The sequence below is a fragment of the Marmota monax genome, unplaced genomic scaffold (genome assembly GCF_021218885.2).
Source record: "Marmota monax isolate L192 unplaced genomic scaffold, Marmota_monax_Labrador192_F-V1.1 WCK01_AAM20220418_F8-fsc00177, whole genome shotgun sequence".
Lineage (NCBI taxonomy): Eukaryota > Metazoa > Chordata > Mammalia > Rodentia > Sciuridae > Marmota > Marmota monax.
The window spans coordinates 1,634,458-1,659,589 of record NW_026694922.1 but is presented as its reverse complement, the minus strand read 5'-3'; the positions used below and the strand labels follow the sequence as shown (position 1 = coordinate 1,659,589).

General features: G+C 60.1%; 1 protein-coding gene and 1 long non-coding RNA gene across 4 annotated transcripts in view; one reads left to right on the top strand and one right to left on the bottom strand.

Annotated features, from left to right (window-relative positions):
- Ttc28 (tetratricopeptide repeat domain 28) overlaps positions 1–25,132 on the bottom strand; it is a 592,527-nt gene that overhangs the window by 11,795 nt on the left and 555,600 nt on the right. For all 3 annotated transcript variants that reach the window (XM_046427243.2, XM_046427244.2, XM_046427245.2), the window contains 4 exons: positions 13,974–14,118; positions 5,040–5,219; positions 3,392–4,112; positions 1,322–1,446 (listed from right to left, as the gene is read on the bottom strand). In XM_046427243.2, coding sequence (XP_046283199.1) covers positions 1,322–1,446; positions 3,392–4,112; positions 5,040–5,219; positions 13,974–14,118 — 1,171 coding nt within the window. The remainder of the gene's footprint in view (positions 1–1,321; positions 1,447–3,391; positions 4,113–5,039; positions 5,220–13,973; positions 14,119–25,132) is intronic.
- LOC131423518 (uncharacterized) lies at positions 4,928–7,480 on the top strand. Its single transcript, XR_009225213.1, has 3 exons — positions 4,928–5,102; positions 5,911–6,029; positions 6,274–7,480. It is a non-coding gene; the product is annotated as an uncharacterized LOC131423518 (long non-coding RNA).

Genomic DNA, 25,132 nt, shown 5'->3' with positions numbered 1-25,132 from the left:
CCCCGGGGCAGGCCGCAGCGCACTCATGGCAGCCAGAAGGGCACGGTGCAGCTGAGCCCTGCCTGCCCCGGGGCTGGAGGGAGCACGGGGTAGCTGGAAGAAGGGAGGGGCCGGCGGGCCTGACCGTGGCCACCATACCCTCAAACACAAAGCTGAGGAAGGAGAGGACCCCTGAGTCTCGCCTGAGGGCCCCAGGGCACATGGGTAGCTGAGGCTCAGCCTGAGCAGAAGGCTCTGCCACCTAGGAAGGAAATGCGGGCTGGGAGAGGGAACCAGGATGGAGGGACTCGGGGGTGACACTTGAGAAGGGACTTGGGATGAGCAACTGAAAGCCTCTGCGCAGCTTCAGACACAGCTGGCGCCAGTGGAGATGGCTTCCCAGCACCCTCAGGGAACATGGGCCCATCTGCCTGCAGCAGGTGTCCCTGGGTGCCTTGGGCCACCACATACTTTGTCACACCCCATTCCTGCTGGCCTCAGGCAGACTCTCAGCTGGAGAAAGGTGCATGACCCGTCCATCATGAGATGGTCCAAGAGTGCACAGCCTGGGCACACGGGGTGTGCGACTCCTGCCCAGGCCCTCCATGGGACAAGGAGTGTACATGGCCAAGGGGACCTACACACCTGGAATGCAGCCCTGCGGGGAATCCACGGGGTGCTCCCTGACAAGCCTGGATGGAGACACAGAGCATGGGGCTCCTGAACTGTACGGGGACCCTGGGGCCGCTGCATGCTCCAGGTGCAGGAAGGGTGGACATGGAGCAGCTGTGTGGCCCTGCCATTCAAGCCACAGGCCGGCCCGGGCTAGCCTTGCTGGCACCGAGCTCTAAGGGGGTTGTGAGTGCTAAATGGGACACGTTTTACATCACTGTGTCTTGACTTAAAACCTTTTAAACGTGTAGCTGATGACACTTCCGCTCACACTCACTGGGGCCCTGCAGATTCTGGGGCAGCCAGAGGCGTGATCAGGAGCCTTCCGTGTGGGTGTCAGAGGGGCCAGTGGCATCCAGCTGTGAAACAGTGATGTCTGGGAGCTACCGCAGCCCTACTGTGTGCCAGGTGCTCACATTGTCTCAATCTTCGTAACGACCTTGAAACACTGGCTTCATCACCACCCTCTAGAGGGGGAAACTGAGCTCAGGGAGCCAAAGTGACTTGCCTGAAGCCACAGGGAAATAGTGGGGTGCGGGTCACTGCCCTCCACTGCCCTCTCCCAGGGTCTCGGCAAGGACTGCTGCAGCAGTCCTGGGGCCCTGCGTGGTGCCACCTGCCCACCTCCCAGCTGTGGCTGGCAACTGGCTCCGGGTGCCGGTGCCCTTACCAGGTGTAGCAGCACTCGCAGGGCATCCCGTGCGCGCTCCGGGTGCTGCAGGATCTCCGTGAGGGCCTGGCCAACGAGCGAGGAGGGGCTGTTGAGCTTGATGTCGCTCCCGATGAGCAGGAACCCTGTGGAGAGTGTGGGGCACCTCAGCAGGGCCCCCAGAGACCCACCCAGTCTGGGTCCTGTGGCCAGCCCGGCACAGAGCTGGCCCTGGCAGGACATCCAGCCAGCACCCAGTCCCTGTCCTTTCCAGGTCACATGCTTCCAGCCTTTCTGCACTGAGCAGAGCCAGGTGGGCACCTCCCAGGAGTGACTGGCCTTGCTTTCCCTGGGTCCTTCTGCATCTTTTGTCCTAGTATTTGTGGGGGGACCTGGGGGTAGGAGGCACCCTCCTGCTCTAAAAGTGGCCAGGAAGCACCATTTGCTGTCCAAGGAGCACGTGAGCTACATCCCTCCCGAGCCCCAGGCTCCTCAGCACCAAGGAGAAGCTTCAGGACGGGCCTGCCCCAGGCCAGGCGGGCAAGGGCTTTCCAGGAGAGGGAGCCGTTTTAAAGTTAGCAAGGCAGTGTCACCAAAAGTCCCTGCCCTCAGAGCAGTGGCCACTTCTACCAACAAAGCTAAAGAGAGACCCTCTTCTAAAACGTCACATCCACATGCACATGAGGACCAACAGGAGCAGGGACCCCTTTCCAGAATGGCCAAGCAGAGCCAGGCTCCCACAGAGCCTGGGGGGTCTTCTGTGGGACCCTGCAGGGCCCAGATCCCCTTCCACCTGCCAAGAGCACAGATAAAACAGGACATGGGCTGAGAATAGTGAGGGACCCACTGGGTCACCTGCTTCCTGCATCTCCTGGGGGCAGTGGTTCAGCAACATGCCACTCTGTGTGGTGATGGGTGAGGGGCCGGAAGCAGGCAGTGGGCCTCCAACCAGCCTCAGGCTCGGGAGGACATGGGCCTCAGCCACGGGAGGACACAGGCAATAGTTTTTTTGTTTGTTTTTTGTTTTGTTTTTGAAAAATGCTACAGATGTGCTTTTTGTGACGTGAAAGTGCTTCCCCTCCCCCCCACACAGCCTGTCCTCCTGACACCAGCACCTGGCATGGGCAGCACAGTCTATGTAACCAGTGGGCACCAGGGGTGGCCACCACAGCCAACGTTACTTGCTGGCTGGGCCTGGCAACGTGGTGACTCCCCTTTTGGGCTGGCCCTCCTTTGGGAACATTGGCAGTGACATTAGCAGTCTCAGGCCATGCCACCTGAATTTTTGTCAAGAGGGAGAGTGAGGGAAGCCATGTTGTCTCCAATTTTAAAAGTGCACAGGGGCCGGCTTTTGCTAAAGTGATGAAATGTAAATACTTGAGAATAGGATTCCGGCCAGTCCCCCACCACTGGGCCTGCTGCTCGGCGCCAAAGCACCCTGGAGGCGGCAGGATGAGCTCCACGGGTGTGCGGTGGGGAAGGCCCGGGGCTAGCCCTGCACTTGGTCCCGGACTGGAGAGGGGGGTCTCGGGCATGCCGGGGCTTCTGGTGACGCTGTGGCTCATGAACACAGGCTGCTGGGACAGCAGCTCTGCCCACGAGCAGCCCACCCCACCCCTCCTGTGGCCAGGTCACAGGTCAGCCACCCCCTCACTCCCAAGCCCCCTCAGCGCCATGCCGAGGGTCTCCCAGCACGGGCAGTGCCTCGCACTGGGCAGGGCAACCCAGGCCCGAGCTGTGGGCAGGGTGGAGCCGCAGCACCACCCCATCCACCTACAGTGGGCACAAAGGACACCGGGCTTCAGAGAGGGCTGTAACCTGTCTCAAGTGACAGCAGGTGTGTGACCAGAAGGCCAGGTCAAGGGTCATTCCCATTGGCTGGGGGTTTCAAGGTGGCAACATGGGTCATCTGGGCACAGCGAGGCCATCTGGTGGCAAATATCTGTCCCTGGTCCAAAATACGGTGCCCAGGAGGGGACACTCCTGGCCAGGGCAAGGACCAGGGTGAGGGTCTCGGCAGGAAGGCACACCCCCGCCCCCCATGCCCACCTGCACCTCGAGGTGCCACGAGGCCCCCCCGGGGCCACGCACCTGCCCAGTTGGAGGGGTGCGAGAAGGCCTTGTTGCTCTGCACGGCCTTCATGGCCTCCCCCAGGGCGGCGCTGGCCTTGAGCCCATTGAGTAGCGACGAATAGAAGGCGTGGACGAACATCTTGGAAGCGGCCACGGGCACTGGCCACAGAGCCACCAGCACACACTGAGCGCCGGCGGCCAGGAAGGCCCGCGTCAGCGCCACCACGCCGTCGGCCGTGACCCTGCCGCTGGCCTCCTGCGAAGAGCCGAGCACCACCAGCTTCACGGGCAGCCGCAGGTCCAGCAGGTCGGCAGCCGTGAGCAGCAGCTCCCGCAGGGGCGGGCAGTCCGAGATGCTCTCCCCATCGCTGGCGTCATCCTGCACCCGTAGGGACTCGGGGATCGTGTAGGGGTGGCCGAAGGAGCTCTTGCTGCCAGCAGGGTTGCTGTCCACGCTGGGCGTGAGGACCAGGGCCGACAGTTTCCATGAGATGTGGGTGGCGAAGTGGACGCACTCGGCCTGGGTCAGGGCGCTCATGACCCGCTCCTTGGTGGCCACGCTGCCCACCAGGGGCTGGCAGCCCAGCAGCTCAGACACCATGTGCGCTTCCTCCTCGGCCGACGGCATGGGCCCCCACAGCCACCTGTCCATCACTGCCGACGGGAGCTTGGGGTTGCCGATGACAGCTGCCATGGACGCCGAGCTGGGGTATGCCGGTGGGGTCTTCCTCAGGTGGGACTAAGAGGGGAGGGGACACAGCAGAACACCGTCAGAGTGAGCAGCGGGCATCTCGGGAGGACCCGGGTCCCCGATGACCTTCACCCTGATTTTCCAATGTCTCGACACAGGTGCCTGGCCGCCAGGGATCGCCTATCCTACAGTCCCGAGATCAGGCCTGGGCTGGGGAGGGACACCACTGTCTGCCAGGTGAAGGGACAGCCAGCCTGCCATGGCTCACACCCAGCTGCCCTAGAGGAAGTGGGGGGGAGGCTTTGGGAAGTGACCTTTCTTAGGCTGCCAGTCAATCTGGGGATACAAGCCCAGATCAAGTCCTTCAGAAGCTCTATGTGTGGAGGAGTTTCACTCCGTCACCTTCCAGGACAAAAACATCCCAAGATAGAAAACCAGCCCAGAGCCCCACAGTGTAACCTCCCACCAGGGCAACTTTGGATGCTCTTGAAGGAAACGTAAAGGCATCATGTTATCTCACAACGCCTGCCTCTGCTTGGGCCTCGGTCCACTGTGGGCGAGGGAGACAGTGGCCCTCAGAAGACTGTCCCCTCCATGTCTCTGGACAAGCTGACACAGTGAGCTCACTGCTGCCCCAGTCAAAGCTCTGAAGGCTGCACTGACACCTGGAGGGCTCCGGTGGTGGCAGCGCCTGGGAGACCAGCTCACTCATCACTGGGATCCATCTGATCAATAACAGGGTCAGAGGCTCACAGGAACCCTGTCGTTCACTTTGGGCTGGCTGTTCCCGTGAGGAGCACAGGATCCAGCAACTAGGACAGTCAGAGTCCAGGGCTGCAGGCATGCGCAGCAGACACCCACCCCACGTGAACAGGCCAGTGACCCAGCAGTCAACCAAGGCCCAGAAGAGTCCCAGGGCCCGGGTTCCCAAGGCCAGCCTCCTTCCTGCCCCTGCAGAGCCGCCTGCGAGGTTACCTTGGTGTGCGGGCCGAGCGAGCGGATGGCGGGCACAGCGATGAGGGCGAAGCGCTCGTACAGGTACTCGTTGGAGGAGCTGCCCTTGAGCAGGGCGAAGGGGATGAGGTAGAGCTCCCCCTCCAGGACCAGGACCAGCTGCCGGTGCCGGCCCACGGGGCCGCTGGAGTGCATCAGGCCCTGCGGAGAAGCGCAGCAGGCTGACTGGCTGTTGCCAGGGCCCGCACACCAAGGCCAGCTGGGCCGCCGGCCAGGTGCGAGAGCCACAGGCAGGTCCGAGGGCTCTGGGACCAGCTGGGTGGTCTGGTGGGTTCTGACCACCTGGCAGGGCTAGAGGACTTGAAGTCCACGGGTGACCTGGGGCATCAGGGAGGCTAGGGTGCCAGTCATGAGTGGGGCTGGCCCTCAAAGACCTGGGGAGACTCCAGAAGCTCCAGATGTTTCTACTGAGGTGAGGAATGAAGGCAAAGAGCGCTATCCAGAGGGGTCCCCAGAGTCGTGTCACCCAGATCCCAAGAGCGGGAAGAATGACTCCTCTCAAAACAGGCAGCGGGACCCAGGGGGCTGTTTTCCATTTTGATGAGTAAGAGGCTCAAAGTTCAGCTCTGGGGACAAGGATGACATCTCCCACCCGAGGGGGCAAGGAGGGGCTCCCAGAACTGGTGACTTTTGAGGTCTCTGTGCACCTCCTCTGCAGGGCCTGGGTCTGGGCTCTGGAGGCACTCTGCCTTCTGGGGACATCAGGAGATCTAGACGGCACTAGTATGACACTGTCCCTCCTGAGAGGTCCAGCAGGAGGATATGAGGGAGGGGTGCCCATGTCACGCACACAGACACCCCCCTTCTCTCCAGACACATTTCATTCCCAAAGGGCTAATGACAGAGCCTGAGGCCCGGGGCCCTCGGAGGAGGCGAGGTGCAACTCTGATGCCGGCCCAACTCAGGCTGTGGGCGGACGGAGCAGAGGCCGCTGCCGAGCGGGGAGCCCAGGTCTGTGTCACGCTGCGGGCAAGGCTGCTCTGTGGGAGGGAGTCACCAGGCCCCCGCCCCATCTGCCAGGCGGGAATGATGTGCGCCCCGAGGAAGCACGCGTGCTCGCCTGGCCCGTCTGCCACGCTGCCCCGGGCACTTGGCTGAGGGTGGCAGAGGCACTCGGCTAACCCAAAGTGACACATGCCTGGCGGGACAGTCAAGCCCTACAAAGCCCCGTGACTTTTTTTTTTTTAAATTCTAGCTGCATTGAAAGAAAGTAGAAATTAAAACCATCAGGCCAATTTGCTGCTCGTTTGCTTTATGAGCCGACCCCCAGGAACACGGGGTGAGTCTCCATGTGACCCAGGAAGGGGGGCGTGGGATGCCCGGCCACCCAGTGCTGCCCGTGATGAGCGTGGGGTCTGCACAGGGGCGAGTAGTGGGCACCTGGGCCTGCCCCTCCCCAGCCTGAGGACCACGCCTGAGGCCCAGGCTCCTGCAGGAGGCCATGGCCCTGGGGCACCTCTGTGGGACTGCGCAGGTGGACTGGCAGCTGGGCCTTGGGGGCCGCGCTGACAGCGCCCTGACCTTGGCTCTGCAGTCAGCGGTTGTCACAGTGACAGACCCTTGCCACTCAGCGAGAACTGAGCAGCCTGAGGTACAGTCATCATGGGGCCCGTGCCACCTGCCACCTGCAAAACTGGCCCACCCTGTTCCATGGACACCGGGCGTGGTGACAGGATGCAGCCCCGGCCTGCTGGTCCTCCTGGGCTCCTGCTGCTTAGGCCCAAGCTCCAGGAAGCTCTGTCTGGTATATCCCACAGGCCACTGAACGTCCCTGGGGCTGTTCCACAGCTCTTGGGGACAAGTTCCAGGTCGTGACAGCACCTGTCCATGTGAACCAAAGGCCAGTGGAGGATCTGGGTAGGGGACGAGGTATAACCGCTTCCCTCAGCTCTGGATGGCCTGTCCTGAGCCGACTGGGCTCTTAGGGAAGCCGGGCAGCCATTACAGAGGAGGCCCCGAGGCCGACCGTAGCAGAACCCAGGGCCACCTGGGCCTCAGAGGTAGTGATGGCATCGGCACCATGCAGGCCCCGCCCAGGAGACCGCCTTGCACCAGAGGGTTGGGAAGGCCTGGCCTGAGCCATGAGGCGTCATTAGGAGGGAGGGGGAGGAAGACGTGGGGCAGACAGCCGAGGGCCCTGCAGGTTGGGCAGAAGGTGGGCTGAGGCCAGCTGTGTGTCCTCAAGTTGGTCTGTGTCACAGCAGAGGGCCACCCAGTGATTCAGACCAGGGCAGATGTGCTGAGGAACAGGGACAGGGGGACTTGCCAGGACACGGTGAAGAGTGACCTTAGGAACAAGAAGGGAGGAGCCTGTAGATGGGGAGCTCCCTGGGCCTCACGTACATCTGTAGCCGGGAGGCCGCGGGGAGGCCGTGGGCAGGCCGCGGGGAGGCTGCGGGGAGGCCGTGGGGAGGCCGTGGGGAGGCCGTGGGCAGGCCGCGGGGCCCTGGCGACCTTCTGAGTCCCGCCAGTGCCCACAGCCTGCCCTCTACTGAAGGGCCAGCTGTGACCTGAGGTGGACCTGAAAGGGAGGAGCCACAGGGTCTCCACCCACCATACACCATCCAGCGGAGGCCAGGGAGAACGTTCCAGAACCCCCGCCCTGCATGGGCCCTGCCAGCCCAGGGGAGGCACCTGCTGCCTGCTGAGTCTTGGATTTGAAAGACAGAATGGCGCAGGTGACAGCCTTCCCCAGCCACCGACAGAGTCTAGCAAATCCCATCAGGACGGGTCTCCTGAGCGGCCGGTTTCTTGTTCTTTGGAGAAGAAATGCAAGGAGGCCAGGGGTGCTGGCCTGTCTGTTCCTGAGGCGCTGCCCTGGCGTGCCCCTGGAGGCTGCGACCTTGGTGGTCAAAATGTGAGGCCAGGCAGTGGACACTGCTGAGCCCTGTGTGCCTGGCCTAGGGACAGAACAGGAACAGGCAGCAAGCCCCCGGGGACCTCGCACACAGCTCTGGGCTCACTAGGCGCAGCAGTGACAGGGACAGCCTTGGGGAGAGCTGATCCTGGGGCTGGCAGGGGGTAGGCGCCCTGAAGGTGGCTCTGGGTAGGACTTCAGAGTCCAAGTCCCATCAGATCTGCTCTGGGCCAGGCCACACTCTACAGCCCTTGCTCAGGTCCAGGGCACTGGGTGCTGAGCGGTGCCGGGAGGGGGCGCGGGGGGGGGGGGGTGCTGGGAGGAGCCACTGTGGTCCTGGGGCAGGTGGCCGTGAGGACTTCCGGCAGAGCCCACCACAAGGTCACCCTTTGCTGCCTCATAGTCTTGGCCTGGTGATAGAAACTAGAGTGCCACCAAGCCGCACGCCCTGAGGGCCTCCCGCCCTGCAGGCCCCAGGCTCCCACAGCGCACCTTGCCCGCGGCACCTGCTGGCCAAGCGGCCTGGCCCCGCAGCGAGCGTCTCCATGTTGCCCTCTTGGGTCTGCTCCCAAGGCTCGTATCTGCGGTCCCCCTTGCTGACCCTTGCCTGCCCTGCCACTGTGCTGCCTGTCTCCTGACTGTCCCCAGCAGGATGGACAGCCACGCCAGCCCACCAGGGAGCCAGGCGGCACTCGGGAAGAGGAGGGTCCTAATCTCCTTTTAATTCTTAGGAGACCCCCGCCCCCTTTCTTTCCCTTTTCCTCTCTAGCTTCTGTACATGAGAAAACCCAAGACCCTTGACTTATGTTTGACTTATTTCACTTAACACGGTGGCCTCTAGTTCCATCCATTTCCCTGCAAATGACATGATTCATTTTTCTTTATGGTTGAGCAGAACTCCACTGTAGGTATACACCACATTTTACTTGTCTACTCCTCCTCCGATGGATACCAGGCTGGTTCCACAGTCTGGCTGCTGTGAACTGGGCTGCTATCAATCTGGGAATGTCTGTGTCATTGGAGTAACACCCAGGGGTGGTGGCCGTGGTCACTTTTGCAGTACAGCTTGTCCTTGCTCCCCAGCATTCATGTTCATGCGGCTAAAACACATAAGTGGCCTCTGTGGAGCACCCAGATCCAAACTTTAACCCAGCGACCAGGAAAGAGCTGTCCCCTCATGTTTATGTCACCACCACCACTGTCTACACTATTTCCTGAGACGGCACCATGAAGTCCTGAAGCCAGGATCCCAATCCTGAGCTTCTCCAGGAGACCCCTAGGAGCCCTGGGTATCTGAGTGGTGACTTCTGACCCGGGGCGTCTTCCTCACAACTCGTGATGACCAGAGGTCCTGAGCTCTTCTGAAGGCAAACGTTAGGTTGCACGTGTCCTGATTTCTGCCTAAAGAAACAGGTGCGCTCCTTGCACACCGAGGCTCAACGGATTCACAGGTGCCCTCCTGTTCACGGGAGGACATGAGCCCAGCCAGAGGAATGAAAGCCCTGATCACCAAGGGGCAGGGAAAGGCTAGCCGGTCCTGGCTGTGGCCTGATTAGGCCGGATGTCGTGGACTCCCACACCTCCCCAGGATCCCCAGGGGAAGGGGCTGCGGGGAGTCTGGACACAGAAGTGCAGGTGTCTGGAAGCTCCAGCCGACTCTCATGTGTGACCTAATGAGCTGACCAAGCAGAACTGTTGACAGTAGAGAAGTCTTTTCTGAAAGCTTCCGAGAAAACTTGCCATGGTGGATGCGTCTGGTTCAGCAAACTGCACACACCTTCTGGAAATAACCCTAGAGCTTTCTGGCACTGGGGGGCTGTGGCCGTGGGCTCACAGCAGGGGGAAGCTCAGCGGGTTCCACTGCAACCCTTGGCCAACCCCGCAGCCGCTGGCTGACCTGGAGGACCGGGAGGACCAAGGGGCTGGAGTTAGAGGGACATGGCCAATGGCCATCGACAGCAGGCGTGGCTGCCTGACCCCAGCTTCTAACCACAACCAATCAGCATGGAGGCAGCAGCCCATCCTCAAGAGCCCCGGTGATGGGGACCTCAGTAATGGCCCAGTGGAGCAAGAGGGCTGGGCCTGCCCACACCCCGGGCGCTCCCGCGGGGTTCCAACCACAGACAGCTTGCGGATAATCGCCTCCATTTTTCCTCCTCCTAATCAGTCGTGGAAATGCTGGCTCCTTGGTGACATCGGCCCTCATTTGCATATTCCCACAGATGTCTCAATCAGAAATCACTTAGACAGCCGGCAGGGCTGCCAGTCCCCAGGGCCTCGTGCTCCATGGCAGACTCAAATCTGGGTCTGTTTCTACGGGCGAGTTTCCCTGGTCACCTCCAGGTTCCAGGCCACTGGGAGACAGGCACCCAGTGTTCAGGCTTGCTCCCGCTGCGAGTGTCCAGGGTCCGCTCTTTATTGCACTACTTGATTTTGCAAGGGGCACATTGCAAGACACCAAGGGACTCCTTCCTTGGAGTGATCATGGCCAGGATCCAGGCCAAGCCAAACGGTCTTCACTGCAGAGGGCTTGTGTTCCCAGGCAGGAGGCCCTGGGCGACGTCTCCAAATCCCAGCGTGCAGGAAGGCAGTCCCCAGTCTAACTGGCCTGCACTGGAGCCGGCAGCCATGGAGCCTCGCCTGGAGCAGCTGAACTGCCACTTCTCTTTCTGACCAGGGTCTCTTGTCTCGCACTCCCCGGCCCACACCTTGAGTTTTTGAGATTTCACAAACAGGAACAAATTTAAACATAGGGAAATAGGACAAGGGCGACAGAGTCTATAGCTGGAACAAGTTCCAACTCCAACATCCTGAAGGGTGTCTAAGGCTGGGCTTTTGAGGCGTGACCTGGCCAAACCCCGGGAATTCCTGACTCTAAACCTGGCCTTGACGATTTCAGCATCTGACCTTGGAGGAGGCGGTGTTCATGACCAGGAGGGTGGGCTGGTGCACAAGTGGACCAGCAGTTTCACTTGGCCCAACCGAGCGCTTCGTCACACACGCTGCTGGAGGGACCTGGGGAGAGCCCAAGTCACCTCTAAAATACACTGTCAACATTTGGGTGTGGGGACAGGATGGCTCCCTTCCGTCTTTCACAAGGCCCAGTGACCATCCTTCACTCTAATTTGATTAAAAAATATTGCTGTAGACACACAATCCCAGTCCCGCTACCACCAGATACTCCAGGACTTTTCCTCTGGTGGCATTTCCCCGTTGGGCATCAGACGGGCTTTGACTTAATGTCTGGTGATGGCTCACGAGCGGCTGTGACAAGACCCCTCCGAGTAAGTGGACACGCTCACCCTGTCCTGACAGCAAAGGACAGCGCTGTCCTAGGAAAGAGCCCAGATGCCGCTTCCCTTGAGCCAAATGAAATCAAAGGCCGGTGCGGGGCCTAGGGTAAGGGATTATTCTGTTCCACTTTCCCTACTGCCTGACCCAGTCCCTCAGCCACAGGACTGCGACGACACAAAGGCGGTTGTTGGAATAATTATACGCCCCATGTGAAGAGGCTAATCGCTTCAGTCTTGAAGTGTCAGTGATTCATGATCTTGGACTTTCAGGTCTGATTTGCAGCCTCATTGAAAACGGGGACAAGGGTCTGGCTGTCAGGCGCCCACAGCGCCAGGCTCTGGGAGCCAGCTGGCGGTGCCGCGTCGCCCTCTCGTGGCCCTGAGAGCCCCATGGGCTGCATGCAGGAGAAGGGATCCAGCCCAGTGGGGAGGAGAGGTGGCCCCCAAGACGAAAGGTCCCCCACCCACTCCACGCTGGCCACACTGTCTGCTCTGGTGTGGGACAGCACGCTCCTGACGTGGCCAGGAAATATTTATAGAACGAATGGGTGAAACAGGGAGGAGAGGAATTCTAACTAGATTCTAGCTTCTCAGGGAAACGTTTTCACTGAAACACGGGCATGGTTTTATTTTTAAGTTTTAAAATTCATTTATCTGTTTTATTTATTTATTTATTTTTTGGGGGTACCAGGGATTGAACCCAGGGGTACTTAACCACCGAGCCACATCCCCAGCCATTTTTATTTGTTATTTAGAGACAGGGTCTCACTGAGTAGCTCAAGGTCTCACTAGGCACGTGCCACCGCACCCAGCTGTTCATTTATTTTGAGACGGGGCCCAGGCCACCCTCCTGGCTCAGCTGGTTTCCCACTCAGCCCCCCAGGTCGCTGGGACCGCAGGTGCACCCTATGCCCTGTGGCAGCGGATGGTCTCTGTTGGCTCTTGTTCTGATCCTTGGATCTAAGGTTCCGCTCTCCTCTGATGCAGTCAGACTCCCTCGCTGTGCTTAAACTCCTTGATTCACAAGAAGGGGATATTTTAAATGCCAGAACTGGGGACCTTGAGATGAGGCGGTCAGCTGTGGTGGACACACCGGTGCTGCTGGCGGCTCGCAGGGCCTCTCCTCTCCTGTTCTGACCGCTGCTCTAACTTGTTCAGGTCCATGTGTAGGCATGTCGCTCAGCCGCGATCCTGCCCTGAAACAGCCCCAAACCCGGCAGCGTCCCGCTGGGGGCAGACACCCCCAGATCCAGAAGTGCCCCAGAGCTGGCCCAGCCTGCCTTCTGCCTCACACCTTGAGCCCAGGGTCGCACGAGCGGCTGCGGGAAGGAGGGCAGTGGATTCCTCCCCTGGTCTTCTGCTTTCTGTGCCAACCTAGACCAAAGGCACCTCAGACCATGCACCACCCACTAACTACTGAGCGTGTTGGGGACAGAGATGAGGGACAGTCCTTGCCTCAGGGGAGCGTGGGGTAGGTGGCAAGACGGAGGGTGAGAGGCACGAAGAGCTAATGGGAGTCCTGGGTCTGGTCAGCGGCCAGGAGCCACCAGACTTCCTGGTATGCAGGGCCCGGTGGGAGGGGTGGGGCTCGAGGAAGGTGGAGGAGATGCCAGAAGGCTTCAGACAGGCCACACTGGCGCTGGCCAGGAGAGGGGCCGGCTCCAGATGCCCTGCACTGCCCAGGGCAGAGGTGACTGGCACAGCCAGCTCCCTCCTTGCCCTCTGCTCCCGACCACCAACCCACCATCAACAGAGCAGTAATGTGAGGACCTGGGTGAGCGAGGCAGAGGGTCAAACCCCCTGAGGAGCCAGCGGGAGGGCACTGCGGACTCAGGGCGAGCTGGAGGGGAGGCTGGTGGTAAGTCACCAAGGTGGTTTGTGTGACAGTTGGTGGCAGGAAAGAAACCCTGAAAGGTAGCTCGGGTTTCAGTGTCTCTTTCTCCCTCTGAGGTGCGGCATGAGTCAGGGGGAGTGACTGCCAGCTAGGGTGCCCCTGGCAGCTGTGGCCACCATGTGGGAGGACCCTAGGGGGAGGGCAGCATCGGGGGAGGGGTGCTGCTGTGGGGGGCTGCAAGGAGGCGGCAGTGCAGGAAGGCTGGAGGGCCCAGCAGCAGCTCAGCTTAAGAGGTGCCTGGGCACAGTGGCCACCCATGAGGCCTGGGCAGGGCCTCTCCTCTCCCCGTTATGGGCACAGTGGCCACCTCTCACCAGGCATCTGCTGTCTCTGCCTACATGCTCACACAGGCCCAGGCCTATCCAGCGGCTCAGGAGGCTGAGGCAGGAGGATGGCAAGTTCAAAGCCAGCCTCAGCAACAGCGAGGCCCCAGGAAGCTCAGTGAGACCCTGTCTCTAAGTAAAACACAGAATAGGGCTGGGGATGGGGCTCAGTGGTTCTACGCCCCTGGATTCCATCCCCAGTTCCCAAAAGAAGAAGAGGTGGTTTCCTCAGGAGGCTGCAGGCCTCTGTCAGCCGGCTGGAGCAGGAGACGAGCTCTGGGAGCAGAGCCAGGGCCTGAGCCCAGATCCCCATGCTGCAGCTCGGGGCCTGGGCACTGGCCAGCCACCCACCAGCCTGCGCGTCCCAAGGCCCCAGTGCCGCGGGAAGCTGGACGTGGACGACCCGCGTGCTGGAAACCCCGGGTTGCCTCCGAAGCTGTTTTTCTGTCTTGGGGGCTACTCAGGGGCACTGGCCAGGAAATGATGTGTCCTGACGCCGAGGAGCCTCTGTCCCTGGGAGGCACTTACCCCTTCCATGGGCGCGATGAGCAGGTCGTAGAGGGCACGCAGCGGGGGCTTGGAGAAGGAGCTCTGCCTCCTGGGGAGAGAGGAGGTCCCGTCCTTGATGGGCGACATGGTGCTACTGAACAGGCTCGTCATGCTCTGGCAGCTCCTGGGGAGAGGACGGAGATGCATGGGGCTGGGCCAGGGTGGGCTCCCTGCCTTCCTGAGCGGAGGCGGCATGCAGTACCCGCTGCGTCCCTCCCGGCCTGGTCCCCTGCTGTCCCTCCCAGGTACCTCTCACACAACAGCCAGCACGGGCAGAAGCTGCTAGTGAGCAGCTGTACTTGCGGCCTACGTTTCCATGGAGCCTTTCCACATGATCAAATGTCCCAAAGTGCGGCTCAAAGGACTTAATGACATCCTGCGTGGAGCCACAAGGTGAGGCAGATTCAGAGCCCTCAGGAGTCAGCAGTGGCCACCACCCGACAAGGAGGACAGCGCCCAGTGCCGATTGGAGCCACAGACAAGAAAAGAGCACGCCGGGGCCGCCAAGGCGCAGAGCAGCCACTGGGCACCTGAAGGCCGTGGCTGTGGCCTCGCGGGACAGGGACACTGTGAATGCTGACTATGCCGTGCCTGTAAAGGCTGCAGGGTTTAGGTTTGCTTTTCAATTGTTCTTTCTTCTTCTTGTGGGGGACAGGGGACTGAACCTAGGGCATCCGACCACAGAGCCGCATCTCAACCCTGTTTTGTGTTTTATTTAGAGACAGGGTCTCACTGAGTGGGTTAGGGCCTCGCTGTTGCTGAGGCTGGCCTTGAACTCGCCATCCTCCTGCCTCCTGCTGGGAAGACAGGTGTGCGCCATCGTGCCCGGCTGCTTTTCAATTTTCCTTCCTTTCTAGGCAGTTTTGTTAATGCAGAGTCTACTCACCCCACGAACCCCAAATATCCCACCCCAGCACAGGCTGAGGACCTGTCATTTGTCCAGAAACCTCTCCTGAGTGCCAACTGTCTGCCAGGCACTGTTGGGGTCTGTGGGGAACCTAGAGGGGACAAAATGCACGGGCAAGCATGAGCTGGAGAGAGGCGGGGACGCAGCCACACTTTCCTCTCAGAACTCCTTGTCAGCCCAGCCAGTGTGGCCCCAGCACAGCCGTCTGGTGATGGTCTCTGTGACAGCTGGAGAGTCAGGGATCTCTCAACCTCGAGTTTTGCCACATGCTGCAGGGACCTCGAGGGCAGGGATCATGTCTCACACCAGATGTACCATGGGCTTCTGGAAGTGCTGGCTGCTGGCAGTGACAGCAACTTGATTGTCACCTAAGAACAAGCCAGAGGGTGGCCTTCCTCCTGGTTCAGGACCTGTGTCATCTAAAACATGCTATAAAAGCTCTGTTTGTGTTTCCCAGAAATGGCTTCCACCCCTGGCGTCCCCACCCTTCTCGGGCCCTCCCCAGGGTCTCGCGGGACCTAGTCTGGGGGTGGTGCTGAGCCAAGCTTTGAGTCCCCCAGCTCCCCACCTGCTCCCGAGCAGAGCCGAGCAGCGGGATGTGGAGGCCTGCAGAGCCCACTCACGTCCCTGCACTCAGGAAATGTGTAGTGACAGGCGTCAGAGCCAGTGAAGCAGAGACAGTCCTGGAGTGACACTCAGGCTCGTGTAATGCCCCAGGACACACTGCAAAGAGCAGTGTTGCCCTGGGGGGCGACCACCAAACTGCTCTCCAGAGGAGAGGCACCAGTGTGACATGCGGTGTCTGTCACGCACTGTTCAGTAGGGTGACCACAGCTCTCAGCAGGTGGGAGCACGGCCCTCAGGAACCACATGGCTGTCAGACTGCGTGGGGTGGCAGGAGGCATCAGGCCCTCTGCCCTTGCGTCTTGTTTCACACCTTGCTGGGGTCTCTGCACCGGCCTGGCACTGCCCCAGGGTACCCAAGTCTGTGATTCCCCCCGAGGACATCCAGGGAGGTGCCATATGCCCAGCGATGTGCAGCCCCAGGTCCACACAGTGACTCTGCACCAAAGGACCCTGATGGAGACAACGCCCAGCCGTGGAGGTCCGCCAGCTCCCCTCGGGCTTCAGGAGACCAGGAGGGTCCCAGCTGCACAGGAAGACCCGGGACTCCCTCCTAAACTATCAGAACCAGTGCTCCAGGTGTCCGTCCTGCACAGGACCTGGGCCTAGGGCCCTGGACACCTGCACAGGGCGTTCCAACAGCTGAGCTGCTGAAAGAAGAGTCAGGGCGGGGCTGGAGCCCAAGCCGGCTACCAGCAGGAGAGGACACTTCTCTTCCTCCAACAGGGGCACAGCGGTGCCCGGGCTCAGGCCGCTGACTTCCACTGAGAGCAGACCCAGTGGGGGCAGCTTTCTGAAGAGCACTTTTTGATTTGGGCCATGGGGACAATTTGGGGTCAGCTGCCCGGTGGACAAGATGGAAGAGGTCATTCCAAACAGGGGCAAGAGAGGGAGAGCAGGTGGAAGTGGAGACGGGGTGCCGTGCCGTGCGTGTGGGAGCAGGGCCGCTGCAGGCTGGGCAGCAGCCAGACCGGTGGCCAGGCAGGGCGCTGGCTTCCTGTGGGGAGCCAGGTCCCCCTTCCTCTGCCCACCACTGGGCCGCAGTTCTGCCCATGGCATGAGCAGAGGGAGGCCACTTGCATCCCTCCCTGAGAGCTCTCCCCTGGGTCCCCTGCTTGACACCACAGCTACAATCAGGCCCTATGTCACTGTCACTCTGTGCCAACTTCAGTTGGGATGCCAGTCAGATGTCCCTGGCCACGGCTGGCAAACGTGCAGCCGTCCAGGGCACCCACCTGGTCTGCAAAGGTCTCCTGGGCCCACCTGGCACACGGCATGTTGGCATGTCTCTAGATGGTGCAGACTATCAGGAAGCCCACCTGTGGGATGGTCAGGCACTAGAGTCCCTGGCAGAGACCCCGAGTCTAAGTCTCAACAGAGCCATCCTGCCTGGCACCTGACCTTGTCCTGCTCCTTCCAAGGCCACTGAGCACACCTCTGCCCCAGATGCTACACTGGGTGCTGGCTCTCAGCCTCCTGTCCCGCCCTGTCCTGACCTGGCAGCTCGCTGACCAACCACATCTGGATTGACAGTTCCTGGGCACTGACCCCGCAGGCCCAGATTGGGTGGGCACATCTAGCCCTGGCCACATGGCCCCTTGTGCTGGTCAGGCAGGCAGATCTGGAGGTCACCTCCTGGTCTGTTCCAGGAGGGCGCCTATCCCTAGAGACCCTTTTCAAAGTAAAAACAAAATCCCAGAAATGGTGAGTTGATGGCTTAAAAAAAAACCACAAAAGAACCGAACTAACCTGAAACCAGAACTGAAGTTAGAGTCACCCACTCAGGACTTCTCCAGAGCAGCAGGCACCTGCCACCTGCAGCGGCCTCCCCAGCCAGCTCTGCACAGTCCCCAGGGGCTTCCCGTTCACCCCACGGTGGCAGCAGCAACCGGGCCCAGCTGTCCCGCTGCCTCGCTCTGGCAGCTGCAGGCCTGGCTCTGCCTTGGCAGTAGAATCTGTGACTCTTCAGGGTGCCCACAGCTTCCAGGTGCTGTCATCTGCCCAGGAGAGATGGCGCCACTGACAGGTGCCAGTGTACAGTTTAGCCCTCAGAGTCAGAGTTGGAGAGCTGTCCCAGGAGTGACAAGGCCCAGGGACAGCAGAGGTGGGGAGGAACCAAGAACAGAGGCGCTGGTACCCGGCTCCTCCTCCCCCGGCGCAGGTGTAGGGGGGCTTCAGGCTGGGATGCTGAGGCAGGACACAGCCACCAAACCCAGGTCTCTCACCTGCATGGTCACCAAGCGGCACAGAGCAATCTTAGGCTCAGTCCTTATGTCCACAGTGACCCAAGGCAGCTGCTGCACTGGGCCTGCTACTGGGTCTACTTGATAGCGACCAGCTAAGCAGCGGGTCCTCAGCCCTGAGCCTGGACAACCACAGATGTGGCGTGGACCCCAGCTGTGGAGACCTCATCAGGGCACACCACTTTCCACTCCCTTCCTACCTTTACTACGAAATGAAGGGTTGGGTTAAAGTTCTTGTTGGTCTCTTTGATTTTAAAAAAGAAAAGTTGATTCCATCTGGGTGAGTCCTCCCCCTGTGCTCCTCGCCCCCTCGCCCTGCCTGTGTTTCCCGGTGAGTGTCAGGCACGGGCCGTGAGGGTGCGCACAGCTTCCAGGTGCTGTCATCTGCCCAGGAGAGATGGTACTACTGACAGGTGCCTATGTGCAGTTTAGCCCTCAGAGTCACAGCTGGAGGGTGGCAGGCCCCTCAGGTTCTGGGGCCCCTGGGACAGCAGAATGCTCAGAGGCCAGGGGGTATGAACTGAGTGGGAGGGACAACTGGCCCCCTGCTGTCCTCTTTCCTGCACCCTGAAGGCCTGGGGCTTCTGTGGCTACAGGCCAGGGTTCCCAAGGACAGTGCCTCAGGCGCATTGCTCTGAATGTCCCCAGGACTTCCAGCTAGGTGACTGTTCTCAATCTTCCTCTCTGGGCTCCAAAAGGAGAGACCCGTCTCTCACTATTAGAACAGGAGCTAGAAAGGGGCACCTGCTGAAGCAGACCAGAGGCCCCTCCCAGAAGACCCTTACCATAATCAAGTAGACCCCCCCCATTTGTAACATATGAGTTCTCTTCTTATCAGAGAGCTTTGTAACAGAATACCCACAAAAATCTCTACAAAGAACTCAGCGTGGGCTTGGACTTGCTATTTCCTATGAGGACTAAGTTATTCTGTCTTGCAAAAACTAAGTTTGGCCACAGACTTGATGATGTCACTTCTCTTGTTGTAAAACTTCTGACTAATCTATAAATATGGGACAAAAAGCACTTTCTGTGAACTCAAGAAAAAAAATACGTCTATGTAGACTTCTGCAAAAATGCAAACCTCCAAGCTGCCCCCATCTTGGGTATAAAGTTCTAAGAATTTCCAGATTTGAGGCCCAGAGAATTTTAGGCAAGAGCCCCTCTGGACCCTGCAGCCAATAAACCTGCTTCCTGAAAATCCCTTGGGTGCCCAGCCTCTTCTAACCTACATCACTGCGACACCACCAGGCCTGCCATAGCCATCTTGCCCTCCCAGGGCGGTAAGGGGCGTTGTTTCTCCTTTGTAAGAGAGGAATTCAGGTCCAGAGAGGGCAAGAAGAGCAGTGTGCCCTGTGCTCCCACAAGGGGCCCAGACTAGCCTCAGGGCTGCTGATGGTGGCAGGCAGGATTCTCCCCTGCACCTCCCTGCGGCTCCAGCAGGTGGCGCTGCCTCACCGTCCTCCAGGCTGGCCATTCGCTGCCAGGCTCCAAGGGGCTAAGGGGCCGGGCCTGGGCGGAAGATTTCCCCCCCACACATCGTCTTTATTAGCTCATTCCTCAGATGATGCTTATTAATCTACTTCTGGAGAAATATGCATTTTCTCTGCAGCACAGCAGTCTGTGTGGTGGCAGGAAAGGAGCACATGTCCAGGGAGGGGCCAGGCCTTGGCCTAAGCACCACGCAGAGCCCTGGGTGTGACGTGTGAGAGTCATCCAGTGGGGGAGAGGTGTCAGGGAGGCAGGATGAGGACAAACAGAGCCGACCTGAGCTGACCCGGGGGACTACAGGGCCCTGCTGGGAGTGGCAGTCCTCTGGCTTCCCACCCAGCTCAGTCTGCAGACAGCAGGGTGGGTGGACCCCCGCCCCCACCCCCACCCTAGCACGTGCTCCTTCTCTCAAGCTCAGCCATTGGGGGAGCTGAATGGGTTGCCCGCCTGAGTCCCCCCATGCACATGCGCCTGGACACAACACACACACACACACAATTCCTTGCCTTAGCCCTCCCCCCCCCACACACACACCTGGCTTCCAAGGGAACATTTCTGTAGCAGCCTGAGCTGGGAAATCCGGTCTCCCACCTGCAGAGCACAGCTTGTCCTCCAGCAGGGAGGCACCTGGGAGGTGGAAAGAGGAACAGGGCCTCCTTCCTCTCTGAGGCCTGAGCTCTACGCCCAGCCCTGAGAGTCTGTGCCTGGGTCTCTGCGGCAGGGCTATGCAGGCAGCGTGGAGGGCTGAGACAGCAAACTACAACATGCACCCTGGAGGAGCCTCAGGAGCCCAAGCCCCAAGCCTCCAGGCTGGCTGCAGCTGCCTCCTCCAGGCACTGGCGGGCCCTGGAGAGGCCAGAGATGCTATAGGAACGTGACCTAGACCTCCTGGCCCGGGGAGGGGCAGGAGATTGCCCAGTGGGCACAGGGAGAGGTTAGGAAGGCGCTGCTTCTGGAACACACAGGGGCAATCTGAGGGAAGAACGAGCTGGGTCTGTGGCTTGCTCTTGACAAAGAGAAATGACGGTGGTGGTCACTCACTCGTTCAGTGCGCTGACCAAGAGCCTCCTGGGCAGGGCCCGGGCCAGCTGCAGAGGACTAGAGCTCACAGTCAGACGTGGCTGTGCCCGCGGGTGTGCACTGGTCTAAGAGCTCCAAGGCAGGCTGCAGGGCTGAGGCCTCATGGAGAGACCTCCCCTCTCCCACCCCTGCCTCCTGCTCAGCTGGACCTGGTTCCCCCCAGGCACCCAGTGCCCTCTCTGCCTGTCTAGGAACACAGCCCAGGGTACATCTGGCCTTGACAACTTCCAGCCCACTGAACCCTCCTCTGAAGCCCTCTCCCCCAGGATGGTGGGCCCTGCAGGGGGCCCCATTTTCTGGGTCATCTGTGAGCAGAACATGGGCCAGGTCCTGCTGGGCAGGGACCAAGGAGGACAGAGGCCCTCTTCCTGGGGATGCTCCCAGGAAGCACTCCAGGCGTGGTGGCCTTCTCTCAGGCGGCCCTGGCTCCAGGTCCCACAGCTTCTCTCTGCTGGGGCTCCCTCCTCCCAGGCCCTGGCTGGCTCCTGGGCAAGTCTTGGCAGGCCGAGTGCGTCTCTTGTCCCGTCCTCCCTCGCCCCAGCCCTGACCACCCCCTCTGCGTTCTGAACTTGGATCTCCTATTCTAAGGGATGGAGCTGGCTGAGGTTTGAACCTGGGTTTTAGGGGACTGGTAGAAAAATTAATTGGCAAATCCATTATATCCAAGTAGCCAGAGCTGCCTCAATTCAATTAAAACAGGGGTTCTGATACCATTCAGCGGGGCTCCTCCATGACCATCTGCACACAAAAGGTTGGGTCCTCTGGGAGTGACACTGTCAATGCTGCATTTTAAGTACTTATTCAATAAGCCGCAGAGCTCTCGCCTGCTGCCTCCTTAATTACCAGGTGCTTGCTCTCCTGGGCTATAGGGACCCTGTTTTCCCCATTGCCTGGGGCTGTCCAGCCTAGGAGGAGTCTGGGGACTTGCGTGGCTCCTCTCCCAGCACGTCAGGTTCACTGCCCAGGTGCAGCGTGGTGGCATGTGTCTCCACACAGAGGTTCCAGCCTGCCCATGTCCTCTCCCCAGAACCACAGAGGCAGTGGGTGGTGCCCGGCCTCTGTTGTGACGTGTGTGGGGCTCTGTGGCCAGTCTGACAATGCCACCATGGACAACCCGGTGCCTGAGCCTTCTGGGTGCAGGCTCTTCCTGCAGACTCGTCCAGGGGTCAGGATGGAGCCCCAGCCAGGCAGTCAGTGGGGCAGGCCTGTCACGGGCTTTTGGATGGAGAGAAGAAAAGATGGCCCTGCGCACGGCAGCCTACTCGGCTGATGCGTGCCCAGCAACACCCTGAAATGCCTTTGCAAGTGGCTTTGCACCCTCAGACAGCCTGTGGTCCAAACCTGTTTCCCCCAACAAAACTGTGGGGTCTCACTAGTTCACAAAGAACCTCTGGAGCTCTGAGGACAGAAGACACCGCTGCAGAAGGCAGGAAGCGCCCTGTCGCGGGAGGAGTTGAGCAAAAGCCAGGCCGCCCATCATGTGGCAGGGGAACTGGGGGACAGGCACCCGGGGCTGGCTGGCCGGCTTTGGAGGGTGGCGGATCTGGATCTAACGCTGACCCTGTCGTTTTCTAGCTGTGAGGCCCTGGGCAACTGATTGAACCTCTCTGAGCCCCCATGTCATAATATCACCCCTGGTGGCTGCTGGGACACAGAGCAAGACACTGCTCAGTGCTGGGGGCCTGGTATCCAGACCACCTGCAGCCTCCATCTCTGCTGTTGCAGCTGGGGTGCCCACAGGTGTCCCTCCCTCCCTGTTTCTTTCCCTTCCTCCTTCCCTTCCCTTTCTCCCTATTCCATTAGCAAGCACGACCTGTACCTATTTAATACAAGGCGCCAGGCCAGGTGCCTTGGGGGACACAGAGAGAAACCAGATGGGATCTGTCCCTGGCACGAGTGGCCTGGCCTGTGAGAGGGCAACGCCACCGCCAGGAGAGGTGGAGACTCCCTACACCAGAAAAAAGGGCCAGGGGACCCCAGAGAGAAGAGGCCCTGTTCCCAGCTGGGGCAACCCAACCTTCAGGGGAAGGGCTCTGTGGCCACACCCAAAGTCCAAGCAAAGGTCCTGCGGGGGGAAGGACAAGTCCGGATTCCCCTGGGTTTGTACAGAGGGACAGGGGAGGATGGAATAGGCAGTGGGAAGGATGGAAGGGCAGGACAGCAGTGGCTGGGACTCTCTGGGAGCCCCGGGGCTTGAGCAAGTTAGGAGATTAGAGGGGAGGACAGAGGGTAGAGGTTGCAGCCAGCTGCCGGGAGCCACAGCCAGAGGGAGGACCTGCTGCTTCTGATAAACCAGGAGGCCTGGGGCAATTAATCTTGCTGGGCACCAGCCACCTTGCAAAGCTATCCCCAGGGTTGTGTAATAACCTCACATGAGCTGTAAGCACCCAAGGACAGCAGAGAGGATGCCCAGCGGGAAGGAGCCCAGAAACGCCGTGGGGCGACCTGCAGTCTCAGCAGCTGAGTGCGTTTGGGCCCTGGGGTTGATGCATGTCAAGAGGCCATAAGGGCCGTGGGGTGAGGGGCCTAGCGCTCAGGCCCACAGGAGCCACATGGAGCCAGCAGCTCAGGCTTTCCTAGAGTGTCCGGCCTTGCTAGCCTGCAGATTCAGATCCGATCGGGCCTTCAGGGCGGAAGCTGGCCTGTCCACACTGCCTGCCAGACTGTGCTGGTCCCAGCAGGCGAGGCACTCATGCACCTAGACTTGGACTCCAGTCCTTCTCTTAGGCTTACCCTTCCCTCCATAATGTCTCTCATCCATTGTTTATCTTTTATATGATAGTACCATCTGTACGCTTTGGTCAACTCGAATCATTTCTAGAACAAGAAGGTGAACAAATAAGTGGTAAAGAAAATAGTGCTTGTGAATTAAGTGCTACCTTAAGATATCTTGGCAAGCGTGACACTTGGTGGCAAACTTTGGGGACTTCTGTGTTGTGAAGAAGCTTGTCACTACTTGCTGGAACTGCCTGTAAAGTGGCTGCTGATGGCCATTTCCAAGTTCCCCACCCGCACCTCACTGATATCTGCGCTGCCAGGGAGAAGCACGCACCCAGGGTGGATGGTGTGCGGCGGCCAGGGGCCCTGGGCAAGGACAGGTGAGGAGGCTGGTGGCTGTGCTTACTTGCAGGAAGCTGGGATGGGGCGGGGATGGAGCTCCTGCCCGAGGCGGGGCCACGGAGCCCAGCTGCTGTTGGCAGGGGCTGCCAGGGACAGCCCTGTGGTGGATTCAGTGCAGGTCAGAGTCAGGAGCCATGTGCCACCTCCAAAGAGCAGGGGACAGGGTGGCAGGGCAGGAGCCAGAGAGGTGGGGGCCTTGGGGAGAGGCCTGTGGCTGCAGTGATATGACTGGTCATCACTGTGCATCTATGTCATCTATGTCACAGTCTTTCCAGGACCTGGTGGCCTGAGAGGGGAGAAGCGTCCAGCAGCCCAGTCAGGTTTCTGATCTTGGTCTTTTGGGTGGGCGACTGAATCCCCCCAAAGAACCTTGGATGCCACAGAAACCTCCAATGCAAGGAGAGGAGGGAAGGAAAGAAGCCCTGGACAGAGCACCACCTGGCCTCCCACTGTGTGGCACCACAGGACGACCCTGGCAGAAGGCAGTGTCCCCCGGTTCTCCAGATTGAATTCCACATGTATGAGCGTGTTGGGACAAGGACAATGCACGACTACCAAGCTCGGATGACAAATAAAATACATAAAAGGCTCAAGGTGACCGGTGCACTGGGGCAGAGCCAGGGTTCAAGTCGAGGCCTGCCAGGCGCCAGGGCAAGGCCCTCCCACACTCTGCCTCACCTCAGGACGCCTGGGCCCTGCGTGGGCAGCACCTGCCTCCATGCTGGACTCCCTCGGGCCCACGCGGAGGTTCACAAGACCACACAGGCACTGTGTGCTCCGTGGGGGCACAGAGAGAGCCGTGCGCAAGCACACGGGGCCGGCTACACGGACCCGGTCATCCTATCCACCGTCCCCTCCACGCCTTCAGGAAACCCTCCTGTGCTGCAGCCCTTGGCCCTCCTGCCACCCCTGCAGGTCAGCCTGCTGCTCATGGAGTGGAGGGAAGGGCAGGCTCTGGGGCAGCCCTCTCCCCACTGCCAGGGCCTGAACTGAGGTGAGAGCAGACGGGGAGAGCCTGCCGGAGCCCCTCTGCCTTGCCACGGGCTATGCACCCCATCTCCGCTGTGGGATTCTCATGTGACCCACCAGCAGGACAGACGCCTCTGAGCCTGCTCCTCATGGGCATGTGGACCTCACTGGGCCAGTCCCCTCACCAGGGCCCTCAGTTAAGTCTCTTCTCTCCCTGTGCAGTCTCCACGGCTGGCCTATGAGATGGAGATGCTTCCCTCCCGTTGGCATGAGAGACTTTCTGGGAGGACCCTCCACCAGGCCCAGGATTCGTGCTTGCTGATCTCCCCAGTCTTCACGAGCACCAGCGAGCGTGCAGGGTGCCAGGTGGGAGCCGCAGAGGCCCGAGGGAGGCTCAGCTAAACACTCGCCTAGCATGTGTGAGGCCCTGGGCTCGATCCTCAGCACAATATAAAAATAAATAAGTAAAATAAGGATATTGTGTCCAACTACAGCTAAAAAATAAATATTAAAAAGAAAAAGAAGGGGGAGACACACCACCTCTTTGTCCTCTGTGTTGGCTTTAGTTACCAGTCTGAGCACCAGGGAAGCCCCTTGCAGCTTGGTGTCATGATACAGCCGTAGGTGGAGAATCCGAGACCTCGAACACATGTCACCCAGCAGTGGCAGCGGCAATCGGAATGTTCCTCTAGGAGCTGGTCCTATGA